General features: G+C 45.5%; 1 protein-coding gene across 5 annotated transcripts; it reads right to left on the bottom strand.

Annotated features, from left to right (window-relative positions):
• Positions 1–1,218: 1,218 nt before the first annotated feature.
• On the bottom strand, positions 1,219–24,795 carry usp25 (ubiquitin specific peptidase 25). 5 transcript variants are annotated; one of them, XM_030360990.1, is made up of 26 exons: positions 24,556–24,795; positions 20,728–20,805; positions 20,233–20,377; positions 19,498–19,621; positions 18,705–18,867; positions 17,382–17,468; positions 16,364–16,501; positions 15,837–15,913; positions 15,437–15,510; positions 14,308–14,459; positions 13,430–13,557; positions 13,221–13,316; positions 12,870–13,034; positions 11,853–12,121; positions 10,835–10,905; positions 10,311–10,539; positions 9,699–10,004; positions 8,640–8,779; positions 8,032–8,199; positions 6,230–6,325; positions 5,249–5,427; positions 4,047–4,125; positions 3,740–3,819; positions 3,279–3,402; positions 1,966–2,158; positions 1,219–1,504 (listed from the first exon to the last, which is right to left on the bottom strand). In XM_030360990.1, exons 1-26 carry the CDS (start codon positions 24,595–24,597, stop codon positions 1,332–1,334), a joined length of 3,576 nt encoding a protein of 1,191 aa, XP_030216850.1. In that variant the 5' UTR covers positions 24,598–24,795; the 3' UTR covers positions 1,219–1,331. The 5 variants fall into 5 exon arrangements, with proteins under 5 accessions (XP_030216850.1, XP_030216851.1, XP_030216852.1 ...); XM_030360991.1 differs by having other exon boundaries at positions 20,728–20,796; positions 24,556–24,790; XM_030360992.1 differs by lacking the exon at positions 6,230–6,325.
• Between the last annotated feature and the right edge of the window lie 1,386 nt (positions 24,796–26,181).

The raw sequence follows: 26,181 nt of genomic DNA, 5'->3' as shown, positions 1-26,181 counted from the left end.
GCTGCCCCATTTCCTCCTGTTTTTGTTGAGTTAGAGAGCTTGGCTTACCCATTGCGAGGAAGTCATGTAAGCTGGCGGACTTGTTTAGTCAGGCTCATGGTGATGTTGGAGCCCCACCAAAAACATTACCTGCTATAGCGGAGGAGATGAGAAGATACCAGTAGGTCCCACCAATGGCACTCGCAGGAAAACCACTACGCTGGTGGAAAGCTTACGACAAATAACCTTTCTGGATCCAAGCTGGCGAAAAAGAGACCTTTGAATCCCAGGTACCAGCGACTCGACTGGTGGAGACATCCTCACAGCACACGGGAGAATATGCATCATCCACAAAGGGTGTTTATCGGTCGCATGCAGCTGCAATAACTCCAAACTTTAAGAACACGGGACGAACAGATGCACAATGTCTAAACACAGACTTAAAAAAAAATGAATCAGACACAAACATCTTTTATTTGGCCTAAAAGGGCCATAAATAAAATTTTATTCTCTCAATTTATTAACAAGCCACAGAGCGACCACAGCCCACTACCAGACGGCAGATAAGACGTCTCCATTCGGGTGCAGTCCACGCGAGACCCGCTTACAGCCTCGGACAAATCTCAAGACACTGCTCGTTTCATTACTTACTTAGAAAATAAAAAGAAAACAAAAAGGAGATATGATAATACTGTACCCAACAGGTGGCAGAGCAGCAGGGTGATCCTTTCCACGTGGAAAGGAGAGCTTAAAAAAAAGAGCCGTTTGGTGGTGGGGTGGGTGGGTGGGTGGGGGCTTTATCCAAACAGCAACAACAACCATAAAAAAATTAAGCCCTTAACTGCTATTGTATCTTTCTTTTGCAAAGCACTAGCTGAATATGTGTTGTTCAATCGCCAGAGGATTGCCTCTCTCTCCCATCTTTCACACCTCGGTTTCTGCCTTCGCCCACAACCAAAAACATCCTCCGTTGCATGTTACGTAACGTATAAAGTTTGAAATAATATTGATAAAACCTATAGCAGCAAAAAAACGGGAATAACGCCTATATGAGACTGACCCCTGGGTTGAGAGAAAGGCATGGGTTTTTTGAGAGAGAGAGAGAGAGAGAGAGAGAGAGAGAGAGAGAGAGAGAGAGAGAGAGAGAGAGAGAGAGAGAGAGAGAGAGAGAGAGAGAGAGAGAGAGAGAGAGAGAGAGAGAGAGAGAGAGAGAGAGAGAGAGAGAGAGAGAGAGAGAGAGAGAGAGAGAGAGAGAGAGAGAGAGAGAGAGAGAGAGAGAGAGATCCATGGGGTTTTGGCGCCCAGGGCAGGGGTGAGGGGGGTAGGGTTGTGAGGGGGTTTGAGGGTCTCGTTCATCTGCCCTCAGTGAGGGCCTTGGCCACAGTAGCCATGATCTGGCTGAAGCGCTCGCACAGCTCCAGGGTGGAGTAGGTGGGCACCTTGGGGGGTTCGTGGAAGCCCTTGATCTCCGTGGAACAGTCCAGTAACTTGGGGAGAAAGTCCGTCAGCTTCTCCTGTAGGTTGGCTGCAGTTGGTGGGGGGCAGGAAAGAGTAGGAGGAAACAAAGGGATACAACGGAGGTCATTTTATGGCGTCAACAACCGGTGAACTCAAAGACGGGGAAAAATAGGAAATCACAACATTCCGAAGTAGCGTGCAAAGAGGGCTTCATCGACCCACTGAAAAGGTTGCATAATTCTTATTATTCTAACTTTCAGGGAAACGCCAAACCCATTTCACCTGAACACTGTTCACGATACCAAGAACAAGATCATTTAGAACCTTGGGAAAACAACGCGACCCCAAGCAACAGAAATGTCCAAAAAAAGAAAATCAATCAGACAGAAAAACGACGTGTTCGTTTGAAACAGTGAAAACAATGTTCTAATAAAAGCTCAGCTTTGATCGTCTACGTAGTTCATCACTCAAATAGGAGCTAACCGAAAACGTTTATTTGGGTTGGAAGGGGTTGGCGAGCAGACTCACGCTCCATCTCTTGGCCCAGGTAGGAGCACCAGCGGTTCCTCATGTCCTCCACGGCCAGCAGGTCCTTCTCCGCGTCCTGCACTAGCAGCAGGGGTAGGCAGGGAACCACCAGCTCGTTCATGATGCCCAGCCCGTTGGTGACCTGCGGGTCCTCGCCAGCCTCAAACATGCCAGCTGCTTGCTCGTTTAGTTTCTGAACGTAAATATAAGGGAGGTTACACGATAAGTATACTTTAAGTACTTTTCCCCCCTCTTATGAGTTCTCAGGAAACGCTCCCTGCTAAGAACTCCCTGACCCTGCAGTAGAACCCAAACACACAGTATTGAGGCCCTCCACACGCACGCACGCACGCACGCACGCACGCACGCACACACACACACACACACACACACACACACACACACACACACACACACACACACACACACACACACACACACACACACACACACACACACACACACACACACACACACACACACACACACACACACAGTCAGACTCACACACACACTTTCTGTGAATACGGTTGGATTTTGCTCCAAAAAAAACATCGACACACATTAAACCGTGTCAACGTTAGCAGTGTTTTCAATTAAAACAAGAGCCAAAAGGTAAACAGCTAAGCGGGCTGAGGCCGCGAGCCAGGGGTTCTGGCCAGAGATCTGAGGTGTCCGATCAAGACATTGAGAGCTTTTTCTTTTTTTTACCCCAAGGTTAGCTGAGGACATGGTTAGGTCTCACTGTAATGTGTTTACACTCGCTCAGGCCGCCTGCTTCCTAGCCCTCCCTCCCCTGCTCCAGTGATCGCATTTCGAGCACAATGCCAGTCTTGGGTTACTGGGTTCAGTAGCAACATGATCGCTATGGGCCTGAACTGGGGCAGACCGCGCCAAAATACCCGACGAGAGGCCCCCCTCCCTCAGCCAGAGGCCCCAGTAGGGACCAAGAGAAAAAAGAAGTTTGTATTGGATTGTTACAAGATTAAAAACGTATGTATGTTCCCATGGCGGCAGACTGCGGACTCTGAGCTAGGAGTGGTGAATTCCCCTACTGCTTGTTTGCTCAAGCAAGGCAATATTTTCATGGAAGATCCATTAATACAATATTATTATTTTATGCCAAAGTTGACCAGATGCGTTTATGGAGCAGACGGATTGGTTGCTGGAAAAAGCGAGTTTAGGATTCTGTCGTCCGTGTGCTGTTCTGTCTGACTTCAAGTTGGCCTCAATGAATTCCCACTTTAAGTGGGTAATTCCCATCCACACGAATTTCAGCAAAAGTCACCAAAATTGGTATATATGCGACTTACTAGCAAACACTCGCGGCGGAAGTGACTGAGAAATGCCTCGTCGTGGCCCCTGTTAGGCCCCTTGGCAACCAGCTCATTGTTGTACTGGTACGAGTAGATCAGGTACATCAGGGCCTCCACATAACTGGAAAGAGTCACAGGAAAAAGGAATGCATTCAGTAAGAAAGAAATAACGCAACACCTACAAACAACCATCAGCTTTTTCCAGCGCATGGGCTATCTTTTAAATATCAGCTCTGATTGCCAACAGCAAAGGCCCTATGTTATGCCATTATACCTATATATACTTATTCTTAGGTAAGCAAGGTGGCAAGGAGCTTTCCGTTTGTTTACTCTACGAGTTCCTTTCTGCCCTCCACAGTTCAGAAATGAACAAATGGCGCTTTGAATAAAAACAAATACAAATGGTTGTGCTTGGCTTCAAACAATGTATGGAGAGGAGTTGAACAATGTCCTCTTACTTTGACTTTTGGAACAGCTCCAAACCAATCATCAGAAGGGTGGTGGTGTCCCGGAAAGTCCTGTAGTCCTGATGCCACATCTGATAAAGAGTAACACATGAGGTTGCATCTAAAATTAATTTAAACATACAGCTGGTAGTGCTTTATACATAATTTCTTTAACTGAAGACATTTCGTGCCGTCTTTATACTTGACATGCCTCTTTTTTTGCATTGGCCTTATTCAGAAGCATGTCTGACTGACTCCCAAGTATTTAAACCCAATTCAACTCCTTTAACTAGACATCCAAGAGAAAAGGGGTCCAGACCTCGTACTCCTCAATGTTGACCTCCTCGGGCTTAATGAGGTCCAGTTTGGCACGCGCCACATTCATAATGCTCTTACACCTGAGGAAGTGAGAAAGAGGCGAGAGACAGAGAAAGCAAGAGAGAGAGAGAGAGAGAGAGAGAGAGAGAGAGAGAGAAGGATGGGCTGATGTAAGTGGTGAAGATGGTGAGTCACTGTGTGATGTACTCTAGCAGATGAGATGGCGCGCCCTGCCCTGGGGCCTTTAACACGGTCTAATGAATCACTCTTTAGTGCTGAGGAGAAGTGAACCGCTTCTCTAGAGAACGCTATTGAGGCCACATTGCACACATAAATCTAATTATCCGGCTCAAAATAGAGAAGGGAGAAATCAATTCTTCTCTCATGAATATGGATTGAGGCTAACAAGCGAAGTTGAAAAGTTTTTCAAGAGATGGCAGTAAACGGGGGCTCCACTTGATACCCAAAAGGTGTCACTATCCGCATCTTTGGGGGGGGAGGGCATTTATATTTAGTAATGAGTAAATGAAGCCCCTGCTCATTGCAATCGGAGGTGCAATGAGTGTGCGCATAGGTACGATGAGACTTCAACCAGCCGCTGCAGACAATGAGCCAGTCTGTTGTGGTGTGTTAGTAGTTGTGCTACCCCCTGCTGGTCGTTTTGAAAAAGATCCCCACTTCAATTAAAATGAAGCCTGCAACACCCTCATTGGCCTGCCAATAACAAGGTTGATGTATTGGCGTGTCTTATATCTGTCCTGTTGATTTTCTGTCTGAAAAACATGACTGCACGGCTCATCGAATACATGTGTACACAGCTTTATTCTAACAAACAAAGAATGTGCTAGTATAGTCCCGAAGGTTTCTAAAGCCAAGACCATATGTGGCATTCATAGAACTCAATATGCATCTTTCTATTAGCAATTCCTGTTTTTCTCAAAGCCATTTAGGGCTGTACAACGCATAAGACCAAACAGTTTCCAAAGTGAATTTAGAACAGCGGGTGCTGTGAGCGCTGGCTGATGGAAATGGAAATGGGCTTTCAAGTGCGGCAATCGGTCTCCATTTTATTCATTCCATTAGCATAAGTGTAATCAAAACCATACTCCGTATTTAAAAAAAATCCTCCTCAAGACAAAGCATCCCTCAAGTCTAACGGGCGAGCCAGCGCATTGTGGCTGCTGCTGCGGCGGCTCCACTGACCTCTCGTCGAAGGCCAGGTTCCTGTCGGCAAACTGCGTGAGCAGCGTCCTCTCCAGGATCTTCTTGGGCGCTTGGTTGAGGATGAAGTAGACGACGGCGTGCTGCAGCCGGTAGTCGTTATCCGAGGCCACGTCCTCCTCCGCAAAATGCATCAGGCGGCCGTACTCCACCTTGATGGCCTGCGCGAAGACGGAGGGAGGGGAGAGGGAGACCATAGATGAACCTCCGGGGGGAGCAGCCTGCCTCCTGATTGAGGTCAGGCTTCAGAGGGGACGTGCATATTTTTAGGGGCCGTTTGCCCCCCCCGCTGAGTGACTCGCTACGAAAAAGGATGATGATTGAAACTTATTTGGCGCGGTCACGATCCAGCACCGATGTGATTGAGTGCAAAAGTTTGACGCTCTCCAGAGTCGCGGTGCCTACGGAGTCTGATATGATCTGACAAACTTAAGACTCATCCATCATTGCTCTCTGTTGATGCTGAGCACACCAAGTCCCTAATACTAGTAATGTATATTCAGATTCGACAACAATAATCCCACTGATTACCAAAAATATATTACGTTACCAATGGAATTTTTTTCCCGCAATAAACAAAACATAGTCAGTTCATGCATTGCAGGGGTGTTTTTAGAATGATATTATTTACTTATTTTTCATATAAAATGAAAAAAAGATTTCTATCAGATCAGGCCAGTAAAAAAAAGAAAATTGAATTGAGGTCCAAACACAGAGAAAAAAGATTCAAAAACAACGTTAATGCTCCATTTTAGTGGACAGGCACTGGCCATGTTTTTGTTCTTCTTGGATGGGCTAAACACTACCAACGCCCCATCCTAACTTGAGTTGAACTTCCCAACATAAAACTGGAAAAAAAAGAAGACATCAAAAAGAAAGAAGTGACACAAAGATGAGATGCGAGTACAAGGGAGAGGAAGATAAGACAGGGGGAGATGAGGAGGAGTAGAAGGGGCAATATACCTTGAAGAAGGCTGCCTCGGGCCCACTCTTTTCAAATACATTGCTGGATTTGCCAATGGCCATAATTATACCCTGCATGTTTGGGGTCAGCATCGCCTAAAGTCGGGGAAGGGGAACTGTGGTTAACAGCACACAGTATTATCCTTCAGAAGCACTGGGAGTCAGACAAGGCGGGTCCTCAGCTGTGAGCCACCCGTTCAAGCAGTCCAGAGCATGCCAGGCATTGATTAGCAGTCCATGCAGAGGTTACAAGTGACAAGAGTGTGTGGTCAGTAGAATGACACGATCCATTACCAGGGCACGGCTTTATCGAGGACAACCGGCTGTAAAGAACACTATGCAGCCAGGGTTAAGGCTGTTAGGAAAGAGACAACAGCCAAGGCACCGTGTTAAGAAAACAGGTTTAGTGATTGAGCGCAGTGCAATTCGATCCCACGCACCTCTGCAAACACACAGACCCAGGGGACTACCGTAAAGCAAAGACGAGATAAAGAGTGTCCCACTGCGAATATCCAGAAGACCCATGCAGAGCAACACAGCGAAACACCTGACCCCCAGCTGCCGTTCAAATGCTGCTGCAGACGCAAACATCAGGGGTCAAATGGACAGAGTCACACATTCATCCAACCACCAACATCTAACCCCCCACCTACGTCTGAAAGGTCAGGATAAGCTTAGTGTGAAAGAGTCTTCTTCAGACAAAAGGCAGGCTGTTTCAAATAGAGGGTAGGGGGTGGTGACTTTTCACACAGGAGCGCAGAAGGTTGAGCAATATAGTTGCTCTGTGTCAGGTCAAACCAGTGGCCTTTTTCCCTGCCCGTAATGTCCCTTAATCTTGAGCTCAAAACAAGAGGGAAAGAGGAATGAATGACGCCGCTTTTTCTCCGAGTGTGAAAAATCTGTGGGGCAAACCAGGAGAGACGCCCTCATTCCAACTCAAACAGGTACAGACGTCTTGTTGCAAGACAGGGAAAGACAACCTGACGAGGGAGGGGGATTAGGGGATTATTTTCCCGTTCGTTTTTTTACCAGTATTCACACAAATCCCACCTCGAATGCAATTACTGAAACGGAGCCCTATGTTATAACTGTTTGCACTTTAGCATTTGGCTTGCAGATTATTAAATGTATTCACGTTATGGAGATTAAAAGTATGATTAGATGTATTAGGTAATAGGTGAGAGATCTTTAAAGGGGACATATTGTACCGCCAGGTGTGAGTGTGATTAACCTTACAAGCTGTTTCAAAAATCTGACCCCTATGACATCACTAGTGGGCGTGTCCACCTAGATCTGTGCCGGATAGATCAGTCTACCAGCCTACCCAGTGGACTGAAGTAAACGACGCTCATCTATCCAGCACAGATCTAGGTGGACAGGCCCACTAGTGATGTCATATGGGGCAGATTTTCGAAACGGCTTGTAAGGCTAATACTCACACCTGGTGGCATAATATGTCCTCTTTAAGTATAGGTGTTAAAATATGTCGGGATTAAAGGTAGGGTTTAAAATTGTCATATTCGGGTTTTAAGTTAAAGTAATTTCTTATCTTAAAACGGATTAAGAGGTTATTCTTATAACATAACATCTTATACCATTAAGGTTATATGAGGTTTGAATTGAGGTAAATAGTTACCATGGTTATGTTAAACCAACTAGTGGGTTTAAACTCTGGGATTAATTGTCGAACCAATCAAGTCCATTGTGAGTGGTAGGGAGGGCTGGGATTGGTTGAATACAGGTATAACAACAGAAAGGACAAGTGCAGTGTTGGAGGGGGAGGGGGGTGCTGCGGGCGCTACCTCATCATCGTACCCCCCTTCCTCTGACTCAATGACAAAAGTTCCCACGTGGGGGATGGCCACCTCTACAGTACGCTGGGCCGGACCCTCGCCCTCCGCACCAGGCTGGGGGGGCGGAGAAGGGGACAGGACCCCAGGCTGGGGAGAGAGGGGATTGGGGGGAGGAGACTGTGGAGAGAATTGGACACAGACAGACATACACAGAAAAGAAGAAGAATGGAGGAAGGAGAGAGTCTTGGAGTTGGCGCGGGTTGAAAATAAATAAATAAAAAAAATAAAAAAAGGGGAAAATAGTCTTCTCCATTAAGAAGCCTATTTTCACATCATTGTTTACAAGTTTTTTATTTTTTTTCGTTTCGTTATATAATCAATTGTATACGAAGTGCTTTGATGATCTTTGTTACACAAAAAAAAAAAAAAACAATCAAAGAAAATTCAATTCTCGAATCTCATGGTAACACATATGGAATAAGTGGCATAGAAAAAGGTTTCAACAAGAAATGCTACTCCATTCAAGCCAACTCTTTGAGTCAAGATTCCGGGCCACGAGTTGGCACGTCATCGCTCTAGAGCCAAGCGTTAGTGCACGGGCGTGTGTGTGAACGCACCGCGTTAAGCAGCGTCTCGGGGCTGGTGTCTTCCTGTGCAGCAGCAGCCTGTGAGATGGCTCTCTCCATGTTCTGCTGGAGCTGCTTGGAGTCTGTGGTAGGAGAGGGCTGCTCCATGTAATCTGGGTCCTGCATTGCCACTGCAACACACAAAGCCAACAGAAGGTTAAGTTGATCCCATGCAGTGGTGACGACGATCCAACACACCTCAAAGGCTACGAGCTGATCCAAAAAGACCCGACCATCAACGATGAATTGAATGTTGAAGTTAACAATAGATTTCTACCAACTTTCTGTTGGTAGAAAAAGTTTATTTCATACCGTCTTTCATCGAATAATTTGTGGAGGCTATGGAGCTAATGACATTTAGTGTACATGACATATGGGCTAATGAGCGAAAAGCTTTGAGGATGGCGGCAACTTTTTCTATTTAATTCAAAAATGCATTACAGAAACGATTTTGCGTTCAATCATCATTAATGGTGAAAATGATCTTGTACAGTGTAAAACAGATTGAAAATGGCACACAAGCAGGAACTGTGTCATTGATGAATGACAAAACTGCTGCTTAGATTGGATTCCACTTAGTCTTGCATTAGCAAACTGTCAACGTAATGCATGTCCAGCTTCTAAAGGTGGACGAAGACGATCTGGACTGAGGAGAGGAAACCAACCCTACATGGGCACGGTGGCTTGACAGACATATTAATAAATATACTGCCAAAATGAATCAGGTGGATGATTTCTGATACCAGTTCAAGTCAACCACACAGAAGGGACGCATTTATCTAGTTTCCCAGACAGATGATAATTGGGTCATTACATTGAGAATGATGACAATAAAAAAAAATACATTAACTGGATGTGTTGTTTCAAGTGAGACTCTTGCAGTACATTGTAGCACCCTACTTCTTCAGAGCCAATATTGAATTGCCATCGGTGGGTCAGCCATCTTAAATCATTCACCAGCCACAACAGAACTAAAGGGTCAGCGCATTTACATTGTGTTTCACACAGAACAAAATGGAGTATACATAGTGGCTTTGGAGGGTTACCCACCTGTGTTGTCCGAAGGACTGTACTCGATGCTCATTGGCTGAGGGGAGGAGGAGGAGGTGGTATTGGAGGAGGCTCCGGAGGCTGTGGACGCAGCCGCCGCCGCAGCAGCGGTAGAAGCTGCGGCGGCGGCGACGGCGGCGGCGGCCAGGGCCAGCTTCTCCTGCTGGGCCTTGCGGGCCTGAAGGGCGTCCCACTCCTCCATCTCCTTGTCAAACAGCTTGTTGTCTTCCTGGACGAAGCGCCGCAGGTCTGCTGGCAGCTTGTCCAGGCCGCTCAGCACCTGGCCCGTCTCCTTGTCGAACTCTTCTGCGGGGAGAACCAATGGGAGAGGAGCGTTGGAGCAGGCATGTGATGAAAAAACCTAGTTCAAATATTGTGATTTAATTTGAATTAATTGTAACAGTGCAAATATATTCTCTGACAAATATAACCATATGAAAAAGTCTCAGTGCATCTCTGGTCAAAAGATGCAATCAATACATTACATATGCCAACCCAAATGAGAAAAACAAGATGTCGGGAATTCAAGGAGAACCTGGTATTGCATACCATAGGAATTACAGTTGAATAGGACTAAAAAAGGGGCTGCTATTTCCTCCCTTGACACCATACCTTCTATGAGGAAGGGCTTCTTGTCGTTGATGTACATCAGGCAGTAGGCGCTGGCGTTGCGGTAGCCTCCGAACGAGTCCCTCACCAGCTCTTCCCAGGTGGACTTGGTGACCGAGACGTCGTTGTACTTCATCCAGCGCCGCTGGTGCGGGTCGTAGATGTAGGCCCAGTAGTGGCCCGCGTTGGCCTGGCCCTCGTGGACCAGAACGGCGTGCAGCCGGTACGGGACCTGCAGCAAGCAGGGAGGGGGGGGGACAGCTACACTTGAGTGCTGAGAAACCATGGAACAACAGATGGGTGCTAATGGGTTATGGCTGCAGTTAAAACCATAACCCATGAAACCGTCTGACCTCATTGGACGCAGAACCAATTAAAGGGTTACTTATGAGAATTGGGAATAAAACAGCATCTCCAGTGGAGTTCATTTGTCATTAATTGTGGCATTTGTTGAAGATCATGTGGTGGCACGGCTTGACACATATTCATGCATGGATTGTAAATAGAAGAACAACAGTGGCACCCACCTGCATCATGGACTTGTCAGAGTACATCAGCTCAATGGTTCTGTGGATTCTTGAGATGCTGCCCTGTAGATCTGAAAGTAAATTGTATAAATATGAGGCCATGAATATTACGGTTAATTAGATATAAGTAGCATTGAAAGTCATGAGACAAAGACAAATTGTTGAACTATAGGGCCTAAAAAAAAAAAAAGTTTGGTTCCTGTTGGTTGTCAGATGAGGTCATGGGTAGGTAGGGAATTTATTTTATTTTTTTATTTTATTTTTTCCAGCGGCAGCGAATGATAGGTAGGTTGTTTTCATTTAAAAACGAGAAAATTCGCTCATCCTTGTACAGAATGAAGAGGTGCTGTACCAAAACGTAATTATAGAGGTGCTGTACCAAAACGTAATTACATAAAAAAAAAAAAAAATTTTTTTTTTTATAAAACTCATAAAATAATTTGGGTCGCACATACATTGACAGGGTCGGTCGGAAACCGGAACCAAACAAAATTATTTTTTAGGCCTAGTTGGAACTAACATTTACCCTGACTGGCTTGGCTCTATTAGTAAGCTTAACACATGTGTTTACTTAAAAGTCCTCATCCTCATCTTCAAACCACTTGTACGGGTCGGGATGCAGGGTAGGTAGCGGCACTAGCTACTTAAAGTAGTGTTTAATTTTACTGCTCCCACGCTTTGCTGAGGTATAGAATGAATGCGGGGTAGCCACAGTAGTAGCTAACTAGAACCACAAAATAAGAGTTCATCATACATGGTATAAAGTGGACGACTTCATCCAACGAGCCTTAGAATACCACGGTGCTCACATTTCAAGTATGGTTGTTGATGAGAAACAGTTTGCGAAACAATGTGCAAAGTACACACGGCCACACCCGCGCGCGCTAATCTGCCTAAACGACGCCCTACTGCGGATCGCAAACAATGCATTGCTTTATGCTGACAAATCTGGAGTCAATATGGGCTATGAGTGTTAACCGGTCCCTCATGAAGATGGCTGCGGCTGCAGTCGTCATACCCCGAGTGTCGTTCTCCACCTCGCTCCGCCAGCGATGCAGACAGCCCTCCAGCACGCGCAGCTCCTCATCCGTCACATGCCTTGGCGCCGGGTGCATGGGCAGGTCGGGGGGCAGCCGGGACTGTGTGAAGGGCTTGTGGACCTGGGCCCTCTGCTGGGGGGCCGACCCCGGGGCCAGAGACAGGGCGGCGGCCGAGCCCTGGGCCAGCGACGGGCCCTGGGCAGAGGACGGGGCGTCGGGGGAAACGGCGGCGGCCTGTTCCACAGTGCTGCCGAATCACAGAATGATGCCGTATGTTATATGTATATTAGACATATATATATATATATATATATATATATATGCAGAATACAGAGATTGAATGCAGATACTGAGCACTTTACATTTTTAAAAAGGATCATATGTTCCGCCTTGAACTGATTATAATGGATTGTATAAAATGATTATTATATATCTTTTATATTATAATTTGTTATTTTTGTATTGGAATAATAACCCGGTGGATATTGCATCTGATTCTCAACAGATATTATCAGTTTACCTAGAATCAATTATGCCTAACCAAGGTCATTTCAGAACCCTCATAAATGCCATTTTGATTAGACAAACCTCTGAGCAAATAAGAATTCTTGGAATAGGTCCAGTGTTATCAACCATTATATTACATTACACTACAGTAAAGGAGTTTAGTCTGCATCTGCAATTGTTCCACAGACCGGCAAGAAGAGTCCCATCTGCACATAAATGTTTCAGCCATCTCAGCATCAGAAACTCAATGTAGACAGAGTGTCAATGTCAGTGTCTCTTTCATTCATTGGTTCCATTCTAAACTTTTCACGTCAAATACGATTATTGCCACATTTATGGAGTTATAAAGCGTGAAAAGAAAGTATATTCAGAACATGCAATGAACATCAGAAAAAAAGGTAGCAGAGAGATAGTATAATATCAGGGTTTAACTATATGTAAACAGATCAAATCAATGTATATATATTTCTCATATTTATGCAACCAACCTTGGTTGGGGCAGTTGTTGCCCTGTTGTGCCACCGGGGGGTGCTGATGTGTCAATGTCTTCCACAGGGGAGGTGCACACCGGCTTACTGGAGGCAAACTCCATGGCATACTGGAGGACATCTGCCAGAGGAAACCTCTTGGGGCCTGAGCCATAACTCAGATACCTGGGGGAGAGGTGGAGAGAGGGGGGAGAGTTAGAGAGAGAGAATGAGAGAAAGACGAGAACAAAGAAATAAACTAATTACAGGTTGGAAAGGGGCGGACAATGTATGATTAAGAGTGAGTGACAGCTATAGTTGTGCAGGATTCAGTTAATTATAAGGCAGTCGTCAAGAGGGGGCATGCCAAACCTCTCCAGCCGCTGTTGCAGCAGCGTCAGGTGCTCTTTCAGCCTCCTGATCTCCTCCCTCTTGATGCGGGTGACGTCTCGGTTCCTGTCCATGTACCTGAGAGAACAGGACACACACACAGACAGTCAGGCAAGCATTAGTCTCAGTCACACAGCAGGTGTATATTCAGGTACTTTCTCTCTCCATCCCTCTGCTCCCCGTGGCTATACCTGTCCATGTACAGCATGGAGGGAAACTCAAGCTTGTTGTGGATCTTCTCGGGCCGTCCGAGCGCTTGGTTGAACTCAAATCTGGACAGTTCAAAGGTCAACACAGGAGGGAGTTCAGTGAACCAGTGCTGAAAGACAATAGGGATGTTGACATTAGCGAAAGCTGAATATTCTGCAGAAACAGAATGTCATCCAAACTAAATGTAAATGTAGTGCAAATTCAAACAGTTGTCTCCGTTGATAAAAGGTGTGCTTATTAAATGTAATGACAATGCTACTGTAAGTAGCCTTGACAGACTAGATATCAGTGGCAGTCCAAGGCCACCCACAATACACGGACACACTAACCCTTAAGCACGCTACAAAGCCCTTTCAACATTTCAGCTTTGTTTTATTTTCCCATTTCTGTTCCCATTACACTGTTGTATCTCCACTACAACAAACTATTATTCAACCGCCGTGTCAGACGCTACTCCAGAGGGCTGACTGCTGTCATTTCAAATCAATGTGCTGCTGGCCTCCTGTAAATAGTCTCCACCAGCTGGTCAGCGTGACATGTGCAGCCTCCCAGCCATCCAGAGGTCAACCCCACCCATGGACAGGACTCATCGTGAGGCACGGACCACCAGCTACCATAAGCCACTCAATGCGCATAATGGAAAGTGCCTGGAAGTGTCTGGACTGATCGTTGAACTTTAAGTGAAAATCCTTAGCTGTTTTGTTTGTATTTGCTACATAGATAAAACAAAGTATTTGTCTTGTTTATACCTCGAGAAAATAATTTGAGCAAGTTGACAAAAACTTGGCATTGACATTGTGTGTAGTGTGTGGTGTGTGTATGTGTGCGTGAGAGCGAACAAGAGCCTTGGGACACTGACCTCCTGCCCAGACCTGGCTGAGTTATCTGCTGAGTGCAGGGACTCGATCTCCCCCTCAATCATCGCCGCTTCCAGACACTCATGGAGGTCCTTGAAGCCGTTCACCTGCAGGGGGTACTGGCCGAACATCTCCGTGTTCTCAAATTTCTTACCTGGAGAAGGGAGGGATGCTGATCAATGCAAAACTCACGGATAGTAAATCTAACATTTGGACTTGAAAAAGGAGACTTTGACTTTTAGAAAGAGAGCCGTGTTCAACACGGTAGTAGACTGTTGTAGGATCGAACAAGAGCCACAGAAAACCAACAATGGTTGCACAAGGAAGAGTGTGAGCATCACGCCACGGATATGAGTGTACTGCAACAGAAAGAGACAGGCGGAGATGGGGAGAGGAGCATATGTACAGGCTCAGGGTAGAAGTGGGTCAGGCGTGAGGGAAAGTGAGAGATGCAGAGCGCTCTGGGCGAGAGGAGAGGGAGAGAGGCAGTGGAAAAAAAGAAAAGCAATAATTGGAGCCATTTCACACTCGTTTGCATCCGTGCTGATTTTTTCCTCTAGTTCAGCAGTCGGTCACTCATCAGAACCACTTAAAGAGCAGCGGCAGCAGCAGAGACCCTCTGCATGGAGTACTGATGAGATGTCAGAAAAGCACGGGGGTGGAGGTGGTGGGTGGATCTGGTTGTTTGGTGGACATGCAGATGAGGCATTAAGGTCATTTTACGAGCGGCGAGTTCGTCCGCTGGCCCGGCTTGCCGTGGCTCTGGGCCAGTATTGTCATGCATAATAAACGCAATGTCAATCAGCCACCAAGGTCCTCCAGGATCAATGCGGCTGCCCTCTTCCTCCCTCCGCCTTCCCCCCCCCCTCTCTCACCCCCCTTTTTTTTTTTCTTTCTTTTTTTTTTTAAACATGGCCTATATCTCATTAAAACAAGGTCACCTTTCATTACCGGGGGCAGGGGCTCGCACGCCCACGCTCTCTCCGGGCTACTGCTGCCCGGCCCCGGCCCCAGCCTTTATTTCCCCCCTGTCTCCCCCATTCCCTTTCATTTGTTATCTTTCTCTCGTCCTGGGTCTCCCTCTCTCCACGCCGTCGCTTTGCATGTTAACACCCCTTCACCCCGCCTCACCTTCCAGCACGCCCACGGCCAGGAAGCGCCCGTAGAAGAGCTCCACCATTGGGTTCTTTGGCTTCTCGCCCTCGCTGGAATGGGGTAAACAAGGAATAAAATAACATTTTAGAAGTAGCCATCGCATCAGCGCAGGGGGAATACAGGACGGTATATCAGCCCCGGCTGTTAATACAGTACTTATCTGCCTAAGAGACGCAGGGCTAATGCAAAGAGGCAGTCGCTTGTGTTGACCTCTGCTGTCTACTTAACCGCCATAAAAAGAAAAATCTATGCCCAGAGCTTTTAGCCGAGGTGAGCAAATTTAGATGTGCATTTATGTGTGCTTGCTTGCGCGCGTGTGTCTGCGTGCGTGCGTGCGTGTGTTTGCGTGCGTGCGTGTGTACGTGCGCGTGCGTACCGGTCCTCTTCGGCCTTCATCTGGAAGGCGTCCTCCAGCCAGTCCAGCAGTTTGTGGGTGAACTCGCTCACATCCTGCTGTTGGCACAATAAACACACCAAGGATAATCAAAGAAGCCCGCTGGGAAAAGGGAGTGAATATATGGGGGGGGGGTTCCTAGGAGCGTCCCAACCGCAGGGAGTTAAGGCCTTAGTCCAGGCAAACCAGCGATTAGTCATTTGTTTGAGTGGCATGCCATGGTGTGACTCATGACTTGTGAGCCATTGAGGGACCTTTAGTGGACTATAGGGCGCCGAGAACACTCCATCATACAGACGAAGGCCGTTTCCCTCTCACACCCAGGTCAATGGCTCTCCCAACCTGGCCCTCTCCACGTGGTGCAGCAGCATGACTGATGAACGGTGTCTGGAGCCCCGGCCTCGGTTAAACCTCACGCTTAGCGCTCCGGCTAATTGGGCCGTGCCTCTTACATTTGGGAGGTGTTTAGACAGCACGCTGTCGTTTTCTTTGTGAATGAACTTGTTTACCTGCTGGGACTCGCTTGACTTGAAGGCGTCTTTGAGGATGTCGACGGCGCGCGACGGGTCCACGTACTTCCTCTTAGAGCCCACCATGAGGGAGAAGAGGTTCCTCAGCTCCTGCATGAAGGGCAGGTTCCTGTGCTCCTGGGTGGGGGACAACGGGACAAATGTGACCCACTGGGACCGCCAGGTGGAAGCACACAGATACCATTCAAATTCTGGAATATGGTGTAGTGCAAATATGTACTGTATGAACATGAAAACAACTTTACTGATGATGCAAGCTTTTCTATTTTAGATATAAAAAGACGTTTATGTCGCCCCCGACAAGTTTATTCCCAGTAAAGTGATGTCAGCATGAAGCCCAACAGAACCGAGATACATCATAAAACGCAGTTTATAGAGCAAGATCAGACTGAAGGAGGTTTGGTACTTGAGGGTCTCTGCCATCTCTTGAGCAACAGGACATGGATTAACACTGCAGGGGACTGCCATCAAAACATGGGCTTACATATTACTAGTAGCAGGACACTAACCCTTATGCTGAACTCTTGTGGATGTTTGGATGTTTTTTGATCGTAGGAAAATGCACCTTTTCCGACAAAACAAGAACCCCTGTGCTGCATGCATTTCAACCAGATACATGTCCATCATGGAGTTTGTGAGCGACTGAGTGAGTGAGCGAGGGACTGAGGTACTGAGTGACTGAGGGAGTGGGGACATTTCACACCGGGGTTCGGTAAACACACGTAGGACTGGAGGTGGCTGGCTAAGCTGCTGTAACCGGAGGAGAGTGTTGCGACGCTGCTGAATGCGGTGTCGTAACCTCCTGCCATTGATATCATAATGATCATGGTGGAGACCTTTCGCCCCTTCCAAGGGGTTGAAGGTTGAGAAAGGTCTAGGGCTCGGTGACAAAAACAAATACAAAAACTGATATAACATAGGTGAACCAGATTCACAAACTAAGTTAAAGATGCCTGGCTATACCAGTACCCTTAGAGAGCTTGGGAGTTCATCTCACCTTCTGGTTGCGAGGGAGGTCCTGCACCCTGGCCGGGGGAGAGTAGTGGAGTACCAGCCTCTGGAACTCCAGTAGGTTGAACAGCGACTGAGAGGAAGAGCCACGGGACACACAGCGGAGTCATTCCTCCAGCAAAAACGTTCAAACCCAACCCTGACCCCATGATATATTAGAGGATAAGACGATCAACAGGCTTTGGGTTTTGATGTTTTAATGTCTTTCAAGTACTTTAAGTCTTTCAGTACTTTCATGCTTGCTTCTAAATTGGATCCAAATCGACATGAGCCCACTATCATGCTGTTGTTGACGGATCGGAGTTTCCCTTAATGATTGAGTGCAATGGAGAAGTTGCATGTCCCACGAGGCGGAGCGTGTCAACTTCTCATCACAACATCGTCTTCAAGTCCACCCTGTCCTAGCACAGGGTGTGGGCAAGTATGCCACATCGAAATGCACTTATAAAAGATTGTGCCTGCGGCGGTAAAGACTTGTGGGTGACAGGTGCACTGAATCATCAAATGACAACCGTACACTTGCAGTGAACAATCACGCTTCTCTTTAAACATTCACAGATAATTTCATTCACAGATACTTTGCTCTTTTGTCACCTGACGTACGTCTTCAGTAGTTACAATAAATGTAGTGGGCTATTTTATCACACTAGCTTATGATTGACTTTTGACTTTGGTTTAAAAACACGGCCCACAGCATTTGAAATGACCTAAGAGTTTCTGCCCTCATTTAGATTAAAAGGGGTCAGCGAGAAAAAGATCTCCCCTCCAAGGCTGCCGCCTTGCACTTTGGGTCGAGCGGCCAATCAGAGTCCTTGGACCCGTGACCCAGAACCGCCAAACCGTTTTAGAGTGTGACAAAACAGATACTTGTTAGAACTGCTGCTTCATCTTCACCCATCATATTATGCGTGGTCAAGAGTTGCTTATCACGCGCTCTGAGATAATCTACTGCAGGGGTCAGGCTACAGTGCAAAAGCCCCCAGCCTCCTTAAGGGAGACGCCTGTTTGTCAGAAGGGAGAAGTGTGTGTGTGTGTGTGTGTGTGTGTGTATGTGTATGTGTATGTGTGTGTGTGTGTGTGTGTGTGTGTGTGTGTGTGTGTGTGTGTGTTTACCAGGCACCATGTGACGGCGTATCCGGTGTACCCTCCAACATATTTGTATTCAGTTCACATGCCACCGTGGCGCCACAGGAAGACAACAAACCAGGCGAATTGTTGTGACAAGGATGGGAGGGGGGTAGACTCAATAGCCTCAGGCACTGATAGGGGAGCTCTTTATTTTTCCCGGCTCACAGTGCGTGGGCTCTACCTGAATGACGGCACTGAACCAGCAGGTGTTGCCGACGTTCTTGAGGCCCACGGGACAGTTGTCCATCCGCTTCCTGTCATGAGGGTCGGGCGAGTCACTCCAGACCTCCGTGTGGGTGCGCTTCAAGCTGGCCTTGTTCTCAGCTATGCTGGCCTCCAGGACTCTATAACATGGAGGGAAGGATGACACAACGTAGATACAATCGTAAATATAGCCAAAGGACGCTCCGCCACCTTGGTCTAGGACACAAATGACATGTTGATGCCTCTCTGAGGGTTTCTCCCCCAAAGAGACTTCACATTGGTCCCCATTTAGCACAGAACAAGCCTGGGAATGTGGCCCTTGAGTGTTGGGTTTCAGGTGGGTTTTCCCCCCTCTTGACCTCCTGCACCAATTCAGATCTGTAGTGCGTGAGAGACGTCGACGTCCACTCAACCAGCAAGGGCTTCGGTGACTAGTTAGGTAGGCACGTTGTGTAAAATATTCAGAAGTGTTTCTGATTATTATTACTTCTAAAAGAGTTGGATTTCAATGTTCGGTGAAGCTTTTTCTCCGTTTAATCACAACTTTGTCTCTACCTGCACAAAAGTTATTTAGAGATAACACAGAATGCATATATTTGCACATCATTGATGTTGCAGGTACAACAGCAATGATGGAAATGTGCATGGGTCTGTTTTTGTGTGTGTGGTTGGGCTAGCAGGGGGAGGTATGCGTGTTGGCGGGTCAGTAAACGTGTAGTGGGGGGCCGAGGGGGGTGGAGGGGGGTGGAGGTATACATGTTGGCCAGCACCTGCTGATGGCTTGCTCCTCATCTGTGATGCCAGTCTCTCTGAAGGCACGGCTCGACTCCTCCAGGCTGAGAGCGATGGCCCTCTGAAGATCATCCTTGTCATCGCCGGTCAGGTCGATCACATCTGCACACACACACACACACACACACACCACAGTCTCAAGTTGGGATGTCAGAGCCTATTAATAGCATGTCGACAGCTGGGACCTTGATAGGGCCTAATATCACCATAGGTCCAACATTTCCTCCGACCCCAACCACGTCCTGAACACAGAGTACAATCTACTACCATCAAACCGGAGATATAGGGTTACAACATTCAAAAAGGTTAGACTGAAGCACTCTTTGGTTCACTAGTCAAGCCTCAAACTGAATCAGGCAGTTGATCCACGACCAAATGCCACTAATGTGCCTTAAATGTTTTCGTCTGTTGTTGTAATGTCATGATGAATGTAATTATTTATTTTTTTGATGTCCTGTCTGAGATGTTTGCAAATAGAGCTGCTGGGATGCAAGACAAGTTTCAGGCTTGCTCGGACAATAAAGAATTATCTTATCGTAGCTCATAACGTCCAGACACACTGCGGAATAGCAGTCAAGTAATTGCTTATCAATGTTGATTTTAGCTTTTAACAGTTTTTTTCCATTCTTCCCACCGAATATCCTCCTTCCAAATATGGATACTAAATAAATGGTAACATGTTCGTTATTCATGGTGACGATGGCGTTGCTTACTGGTGTCTGCCTGGCTGCCCACGCTGATGTATCGGTCGTTGGCCACCTGGGAGGTCTGGTAGTACGTGGGCTCATCTTGCTGGGGGACCTTGGCGTTCTTCTCCGTCAGAAAGGCCACTGCCTCGGCCAGGTCTCCATTGCTCACCTGTAGCGAGAGGAGCCGATTCACCATGTTAAAGACAACACGAAGCGGCTCACTTTGGTGATGTAACGCATTTCCTTAGGTGGGTTGATATCTGCCTCGCCAGGATTAGATGTCCGTAAAATAACTCCCACGTACCTTGTGGGAGTGCGTTTTGGCAAACAATGTTGAACAGGTGCATAACATGACTAAGGAATTGAGCAACGATGAAGTGAAAATGTAATGTTGTGTTCATTTACTGGAGACTTCAAGGCAAGGGTTATATTATGCAAATATCATGACAATCAAACAAAACTCGTCTGAATGTTAATAATGCTTGTCCATGTGCGGTAAGCTAAACCATTATACTGTACCTGCAGGGCTTGCTGGAGAAGTTGAATGTCTGTGGTTCCTGTGACCTCCTTTAACTGGTTTATCAGAGTCTGTTGGTGCTAAGGGAGGGGGAAGGGGAGATAAAGGTAAACATAACACAATTAAGTGGATGCGCAAGTGAGTTAGTTTAAAGAAATTGCAAGTTAAACTTTCTTATTGTAATAATATTTTGGTGAATGTAAAGGGACAAAAGGGTTAAACAATGTATTACACTTGAGTTTTTCTAACCAAAATTATATTTTGGCCCTTGGAGGCATGTATCCTACAAGGTTAAACCAACAACATTTTTTCACAAAAACAAGCAACTCACTGTATAACACTTTCTGGTTAGTTGTCACACACTGTAGTGTATCATTGTCATTGTATCATTGCACCATTGACGCAATAGACATCGAGAACGAATTAACAAGGTGGATGAAGTGCCCTTAGAGTCTGCGCCTTCAGCAGCCTTCGTAGGCACAGTATACAGGCTAGGGTTGAACAACAACTCAGACAGATCTCAAACAGAAAGATAAAAAGAACATAAATCATAATATGTGACAAGAACTCCCAGTTAGCAAACGAAGCACGCCCGCCTCAACCATCCAACACCATCACCTCAAGCTGTTACAATGCTAGGGTGCTACACCTAGTCTCTGGCGAGCTCTGCCCAGTCGGAAGCAGGCCAAGAGTGTGGTAATTAAAAATAGAGTCTTTCAAGCACTAAAAGGCAAGCTGGCAACCATGGGTGAAAAAGGCTGATGCATTTATAATAACATGTTGAAACAATACAATCATTGTTCCAGAGATGGGCAAAGTGGTTTAAATGACCGACTTTGAAGCCACATTTCACGTATCGAGATGGGCTGTTGCAGTTAACTCGCAATAGGACATTCTTCAAACAATTACCTTAGAAGGTGTTTCATTCTGCATATATCAGTCATTTAGTGTGTGTGGTAAATTAATACAGAAAAACATTGAATGATGATCATGTGAGGAAACCTCAACGTCTCACCTTTCAAAACACAAAATCCTTCAGGGCGTGGTCTTTCAACAAAGACTAGACCTGACCAACCGTGTCCGATAATGCGTGCGCTACTGAAAACATGTTACCTCATAGTTAAAGTCTTAAAGTTGCAGAATTCCACAGGCCACTCAACCCAGTGTCACAACCCATTTAGATCCTATATTTCCATTCTCTAAGGGCACTGCCTACATTCATCCATCCTACATTCTTCAGAAGCTAGTCACTTCAACAATGTCTGGTTAAATCATCTATATTTACAGCACAATTACATCAGTGACACAGTAGTGAATAATGCACTCGTACGCCCCACTTGGTACAGTCAGTGCGTGAGGATAATGCATCAAAAGTGTTGAGTGTGCCAGTACAATAACTTGACATACGGCCAACACCATTTCAGAAATGTTTTCAATTCAACAGAATACACTGTGACATTGATTCAACATGGACCATGCAGATATTCCTTTTCCTAGAAATACGATTTTCCTAGGATATTGTTTTTGGAATCCCAGTCAATGAGGTAAAACTATTTTCAATGGCCTTCTTTATGGGCAATGCAGCCGTCCGAACAGAGTAGAATACACAAGTTAGTAATTTGCCATGCAGAAGCATGAGGAAGGAGTTTAGACCGTAGTCCCAACTGTACAGTTTGTTTGCGGCACAATAACATCAGCGGCCCCATGGACCACCTCTTCAGTCCAGCTGGGGAAAGCCGTTTATTGCCTCTTGAGGTCTGTAATCAAACCATTGACTTTCCAGTCAGTTTATTGTTTAATGAACCTGTTAGGCTCAGTCGAAAGCCAGTAAAAGGGTCTCGGCATAGCCAATTCAAAGCATAAACAGTGACTCATAGGCCACTTTTGGCCTGGTGTGGTTGTTACATATTCATATCATCTTGCATGTGGGCTGTAATAATCTCCATATTAACTATGTGGATTTATCAAATGGTATAAGGCTTTAAAATGTAAAGTAGCCAATACAATAATATATGGGATGATTATAATTATCTTACATTTTGCTACAAGCTAAAAGAGATCCATTCAGTTGACGCCGACTGAGATGTGCTGACTGAGAAATTCAGAAGAATGTAAAATGTAAAACTGTCAATATCAAATAGAGTGAAGATGAAACCTTGAGAATAGGTTCTACTAAGAGCCTGCCACCAGGAATTTTAGAAATCAGAGCCCCTTGCTTTATTTACAAATGGCCCGCTTCATGGGAAGAGATGTTTGTGGCCAACTGTTTGTTTTTACTGCTTTGTGCTTGCTGAACAAAAAGATCATTACATCAAAGATGTATCAAAGATCAAAAGACAGATATAATATACAAGACCAATATATATATAAACCAAAAAGGCATTCATTATTTGCCAGAATCTGTTAAAGGGTAGATTTCTTCATAACAACCCAATAAAACGTTGTTTGTTTAAACATTACCACACCTTGATTTGCATGCCAGCACATATTTTATTTTCCCAACAAGTACCACAAATATTAAGCTAACCTTAAGGTGTGTTTTTGCCGTGCGCAATCCCATTTAAGTTTTACATACACAAATATTTCCCCCAGGATACATCCCCCAGGAGATGTGCTAAATGTGACTTGATCCACATCCAATATTTCTGAACTGTCACTGGATGTACAAACCCAGAAACCTGGGATTCACACACTCTCCCTCTAACTGATAATGGAAAGATTAGGATAGCCCTTTATGTTTAGGTAAAACGGTGGTCCTGTTGCAAACATACTTGACAAACATGCCTGAATAAATCCCATTTCTTTGAAAGCACACAAACAATCGATATTAGGTGTAAGGTTACCAACATGAAAAAAATGACAATCCATTTGTTTAAATACAGCCAATTTAACACCACATGGCAATTGTTTTTTCATTTGATCCCAACGCTGTATAGATAGAGCAAGTTTACAAGTTTAGCATTCTGAAACATCTAAGGTTGGGAGGGGTTATACCTTGGCTGTGTTATTTGCTACGATACTTTTGAAATGGATTTGAGATGGACAGTGACAGACTTTGCTGTGTATTCTTCCTACGTGTAATTACTTTAGAGTTTACTTCGCGGTTGGCATTTCTGGCAGTGGCAGGTAGAGGACCTGCGCATCCTAGCTGCTCAGTCACCCAAGGAGCCAAGGAGGCATCATTCAGGATCACTCCCCGGCGTCACTAGTGGCCATGCCTAGTAAACAAAGATATCGGTGACCCAGGAAACGCCTGCAACGGTCATTTTATGCGTAGGCCTAACTTCACCCCTTGATTTCAATACAAATTACACCAATATTTACTTCGTGTGCTATACCCCATCATGGGTTCTTATAAAAAAAATAACATGGTAATACTCTACGGGAATAAAGTGGAGGTGCAAATTAGACCAGTGAATACAGCTTGGCCTAATATTTTATAGCAAAATGACTGATAAATTACCAAATTAATGCTAGCGAGCGCAATCTCAGGATTTGTTTACCAGGCGTGTCGTAATTACAGCATTGGGTACAAAGCGAAAGTAGAGCGATTGTTTGTACTGCCAGTTAGCTATAGCTTCCACCTAGCCTCCTATTACTGTGGACGTTATATTCTAAATAAGGCCTAAGTTATCTTTATTCATTTATAAGGGATAACAGCTACTGGTATAGAGGTAGACAGCGTGTTTCGTTTGGATTCACTCGGTCAGGTGTGTTTTACAGACACTCGATTAGAAAACTGAATTTGACTGTTGTGTATTTCATGACGCTAAGTTTTACCTAGCCAAACAAGCTAAAGTTAGCCAAGCCCCAAGTTAGCATAAGCTTACCTTTTGAGAATGCTGTTGGAGGACATTCTGCTCGACGGTCATGGCCGGTTCAGGGTGAAGTGATGTTAAAGTCAAACCAGTATGGCGAAGCGCTTTTTTTAATTTTTAATAAACCAAACGAAAACAAGAGCTAAGATATTTCCTTCGCAATCAGCGACATAACGGGCGCCATGGCATAGCAGCGCAAGACGTCAGGCATGAAAACATTGCTGCTCCTCGAAATGTGTTTTCGATTACTCATGTCTGTCTGAACTAAGTTTACGTCACGGGTAAAACCTGTGAAAATGACGTAACTGAAAAATAACACCGATACAAGATCAACATGGAATAACTTGTCTCTTAATATATATATATATAGTGGTAATTGGTGTGGTAATTAATAACTGAGAAACACCTTACAAAACATAAGACATTCCTTACCCCCACCCCTGACATTCACACCCTTTAAATTACATATATATATATATATATATATATATATATATATATATATATATATATATATATATATATATATATATATACATATACATATGTAATTACAATTATATTAGGCTATTGATACAATTATCTATAGATATAGATATGTCATCAGTATTTTCTTTGTGGCCAATTACCACCACCCTCCCCTCCCAACACGCAAACCTTGTTGTTCCTTCCCACTGAGCACCACAGGAAAAAATAAGCACCTGCCACTATTCATGGTGAGTACTGGACCCACTACTACCCTCTATAGTTCCTTGCTCGCAGTGCCATTGAGATTGAGGTGCATACCTGTTTCCACAAGCTGTAGACCTCCCTGTGGCCAGGCTCCCTGTTGCTGCCCCAGATGAGAACTCTTTGGAGAATATTTAGATGTGACATACCCTGCAGATTAAGAAAATAATAAGCAACGGAGGAAGTCAAGTTCCATGGGGTATATCTGTCGGCAGGTGAACTACTCTGTGGCCCCTTTATTTGATATCTAAAGCAACTTACAACCATTCATTCACAGACATACTGCTGTGTAAACCATGCAAGGCAACAGCCAGCTCATCGGGAGCAGGTAGAGTTAGGTGTCTTGCTCAGGGACACCCTAAAATTCAGCTAGGAGGAGGCGGGGGTTGACGACCTGACCTAAGCCGACCTGACCATGCATCTAATAATCATTATTAGTTGTTAACAATGCTCAACTTTATAGCCCTTTGGCCATCTGAAGTTGTTTGTCTATGAATAAATGTAACTTTATAGCACTTTTATCCAAATCAACATACAGTAAAAGTGGATGCAGGCCTTAAGGAGAAAGCAATCATATGACCTCTTATGGTTCCATCTGTGGACCTAGGGGGGATCTAACCCAAAACCTTGCTGCGAGTCCAACCTTCTAGCCACTACACCAGTGGCGGACTCAGACTGTTTGAAGGGCAGGGGCGAAAAAATAAAAAGGGCAGATTCTGGTCAACATGGGGCCCCACCAGCGGACACAGTGGCTTTTCTAACTTGATGGTGTTTTGTTCCCCCAACGGAGCCTTAAAGGCAGCGCTGCTTGGAAGGTCCTATACCCTAACCTTAGCAAGCGCTGCCTTGAAGGTCCCATTCGGGGCACTTGTTACATCTCCATGTAGCCCTTTAAAGAATAGTTGGGCT

This window comes from Gadus morhua, chromosome 7 (assembly GCF_902167405.1).
Source record: "Gadus morhua chromosome 7, gadMor3.0, whole genome shotgun sequence".
NCBI classification, from domain to species: Eukaryota; Metazoa; Chordata; class Actinopteri; order Gadiformes; family Gadidae; genus Gadus; species Gadus morhua.
Note: the sequence above shows the minus strand (reverse complement) of the source record. Positions and strands in the feature narration are given on the sequence as shown.

What these genes read in the sequence shown, in the direction of transcription:
- usp25 (XM_030360990.1), bottom strand. Translation starts at nt 24,597, where the DNA reads ATGACCGTCGAGCAGAATGTCCTCCAACAGCATTCTCAAAAG. An exon ending in GAGGAGCAAGCCATCAGCAG is followed by an intron (nt 18,868 to 19,497) that starts GTGCTGGCCAAC and finishes TCCATGTTATAG; the next exon opens with AGTCCTGGAGGCCAGCATAG. An exon ending in GAAGCCCTTCCTCATAGAAG is followed by an intron (nt 10,005 to 10,310) that starts GTATGGTGTCAA and finishes TTCTCCCCGCAG; the next exon opens with AAGAGTTCGACAAGGAGACG.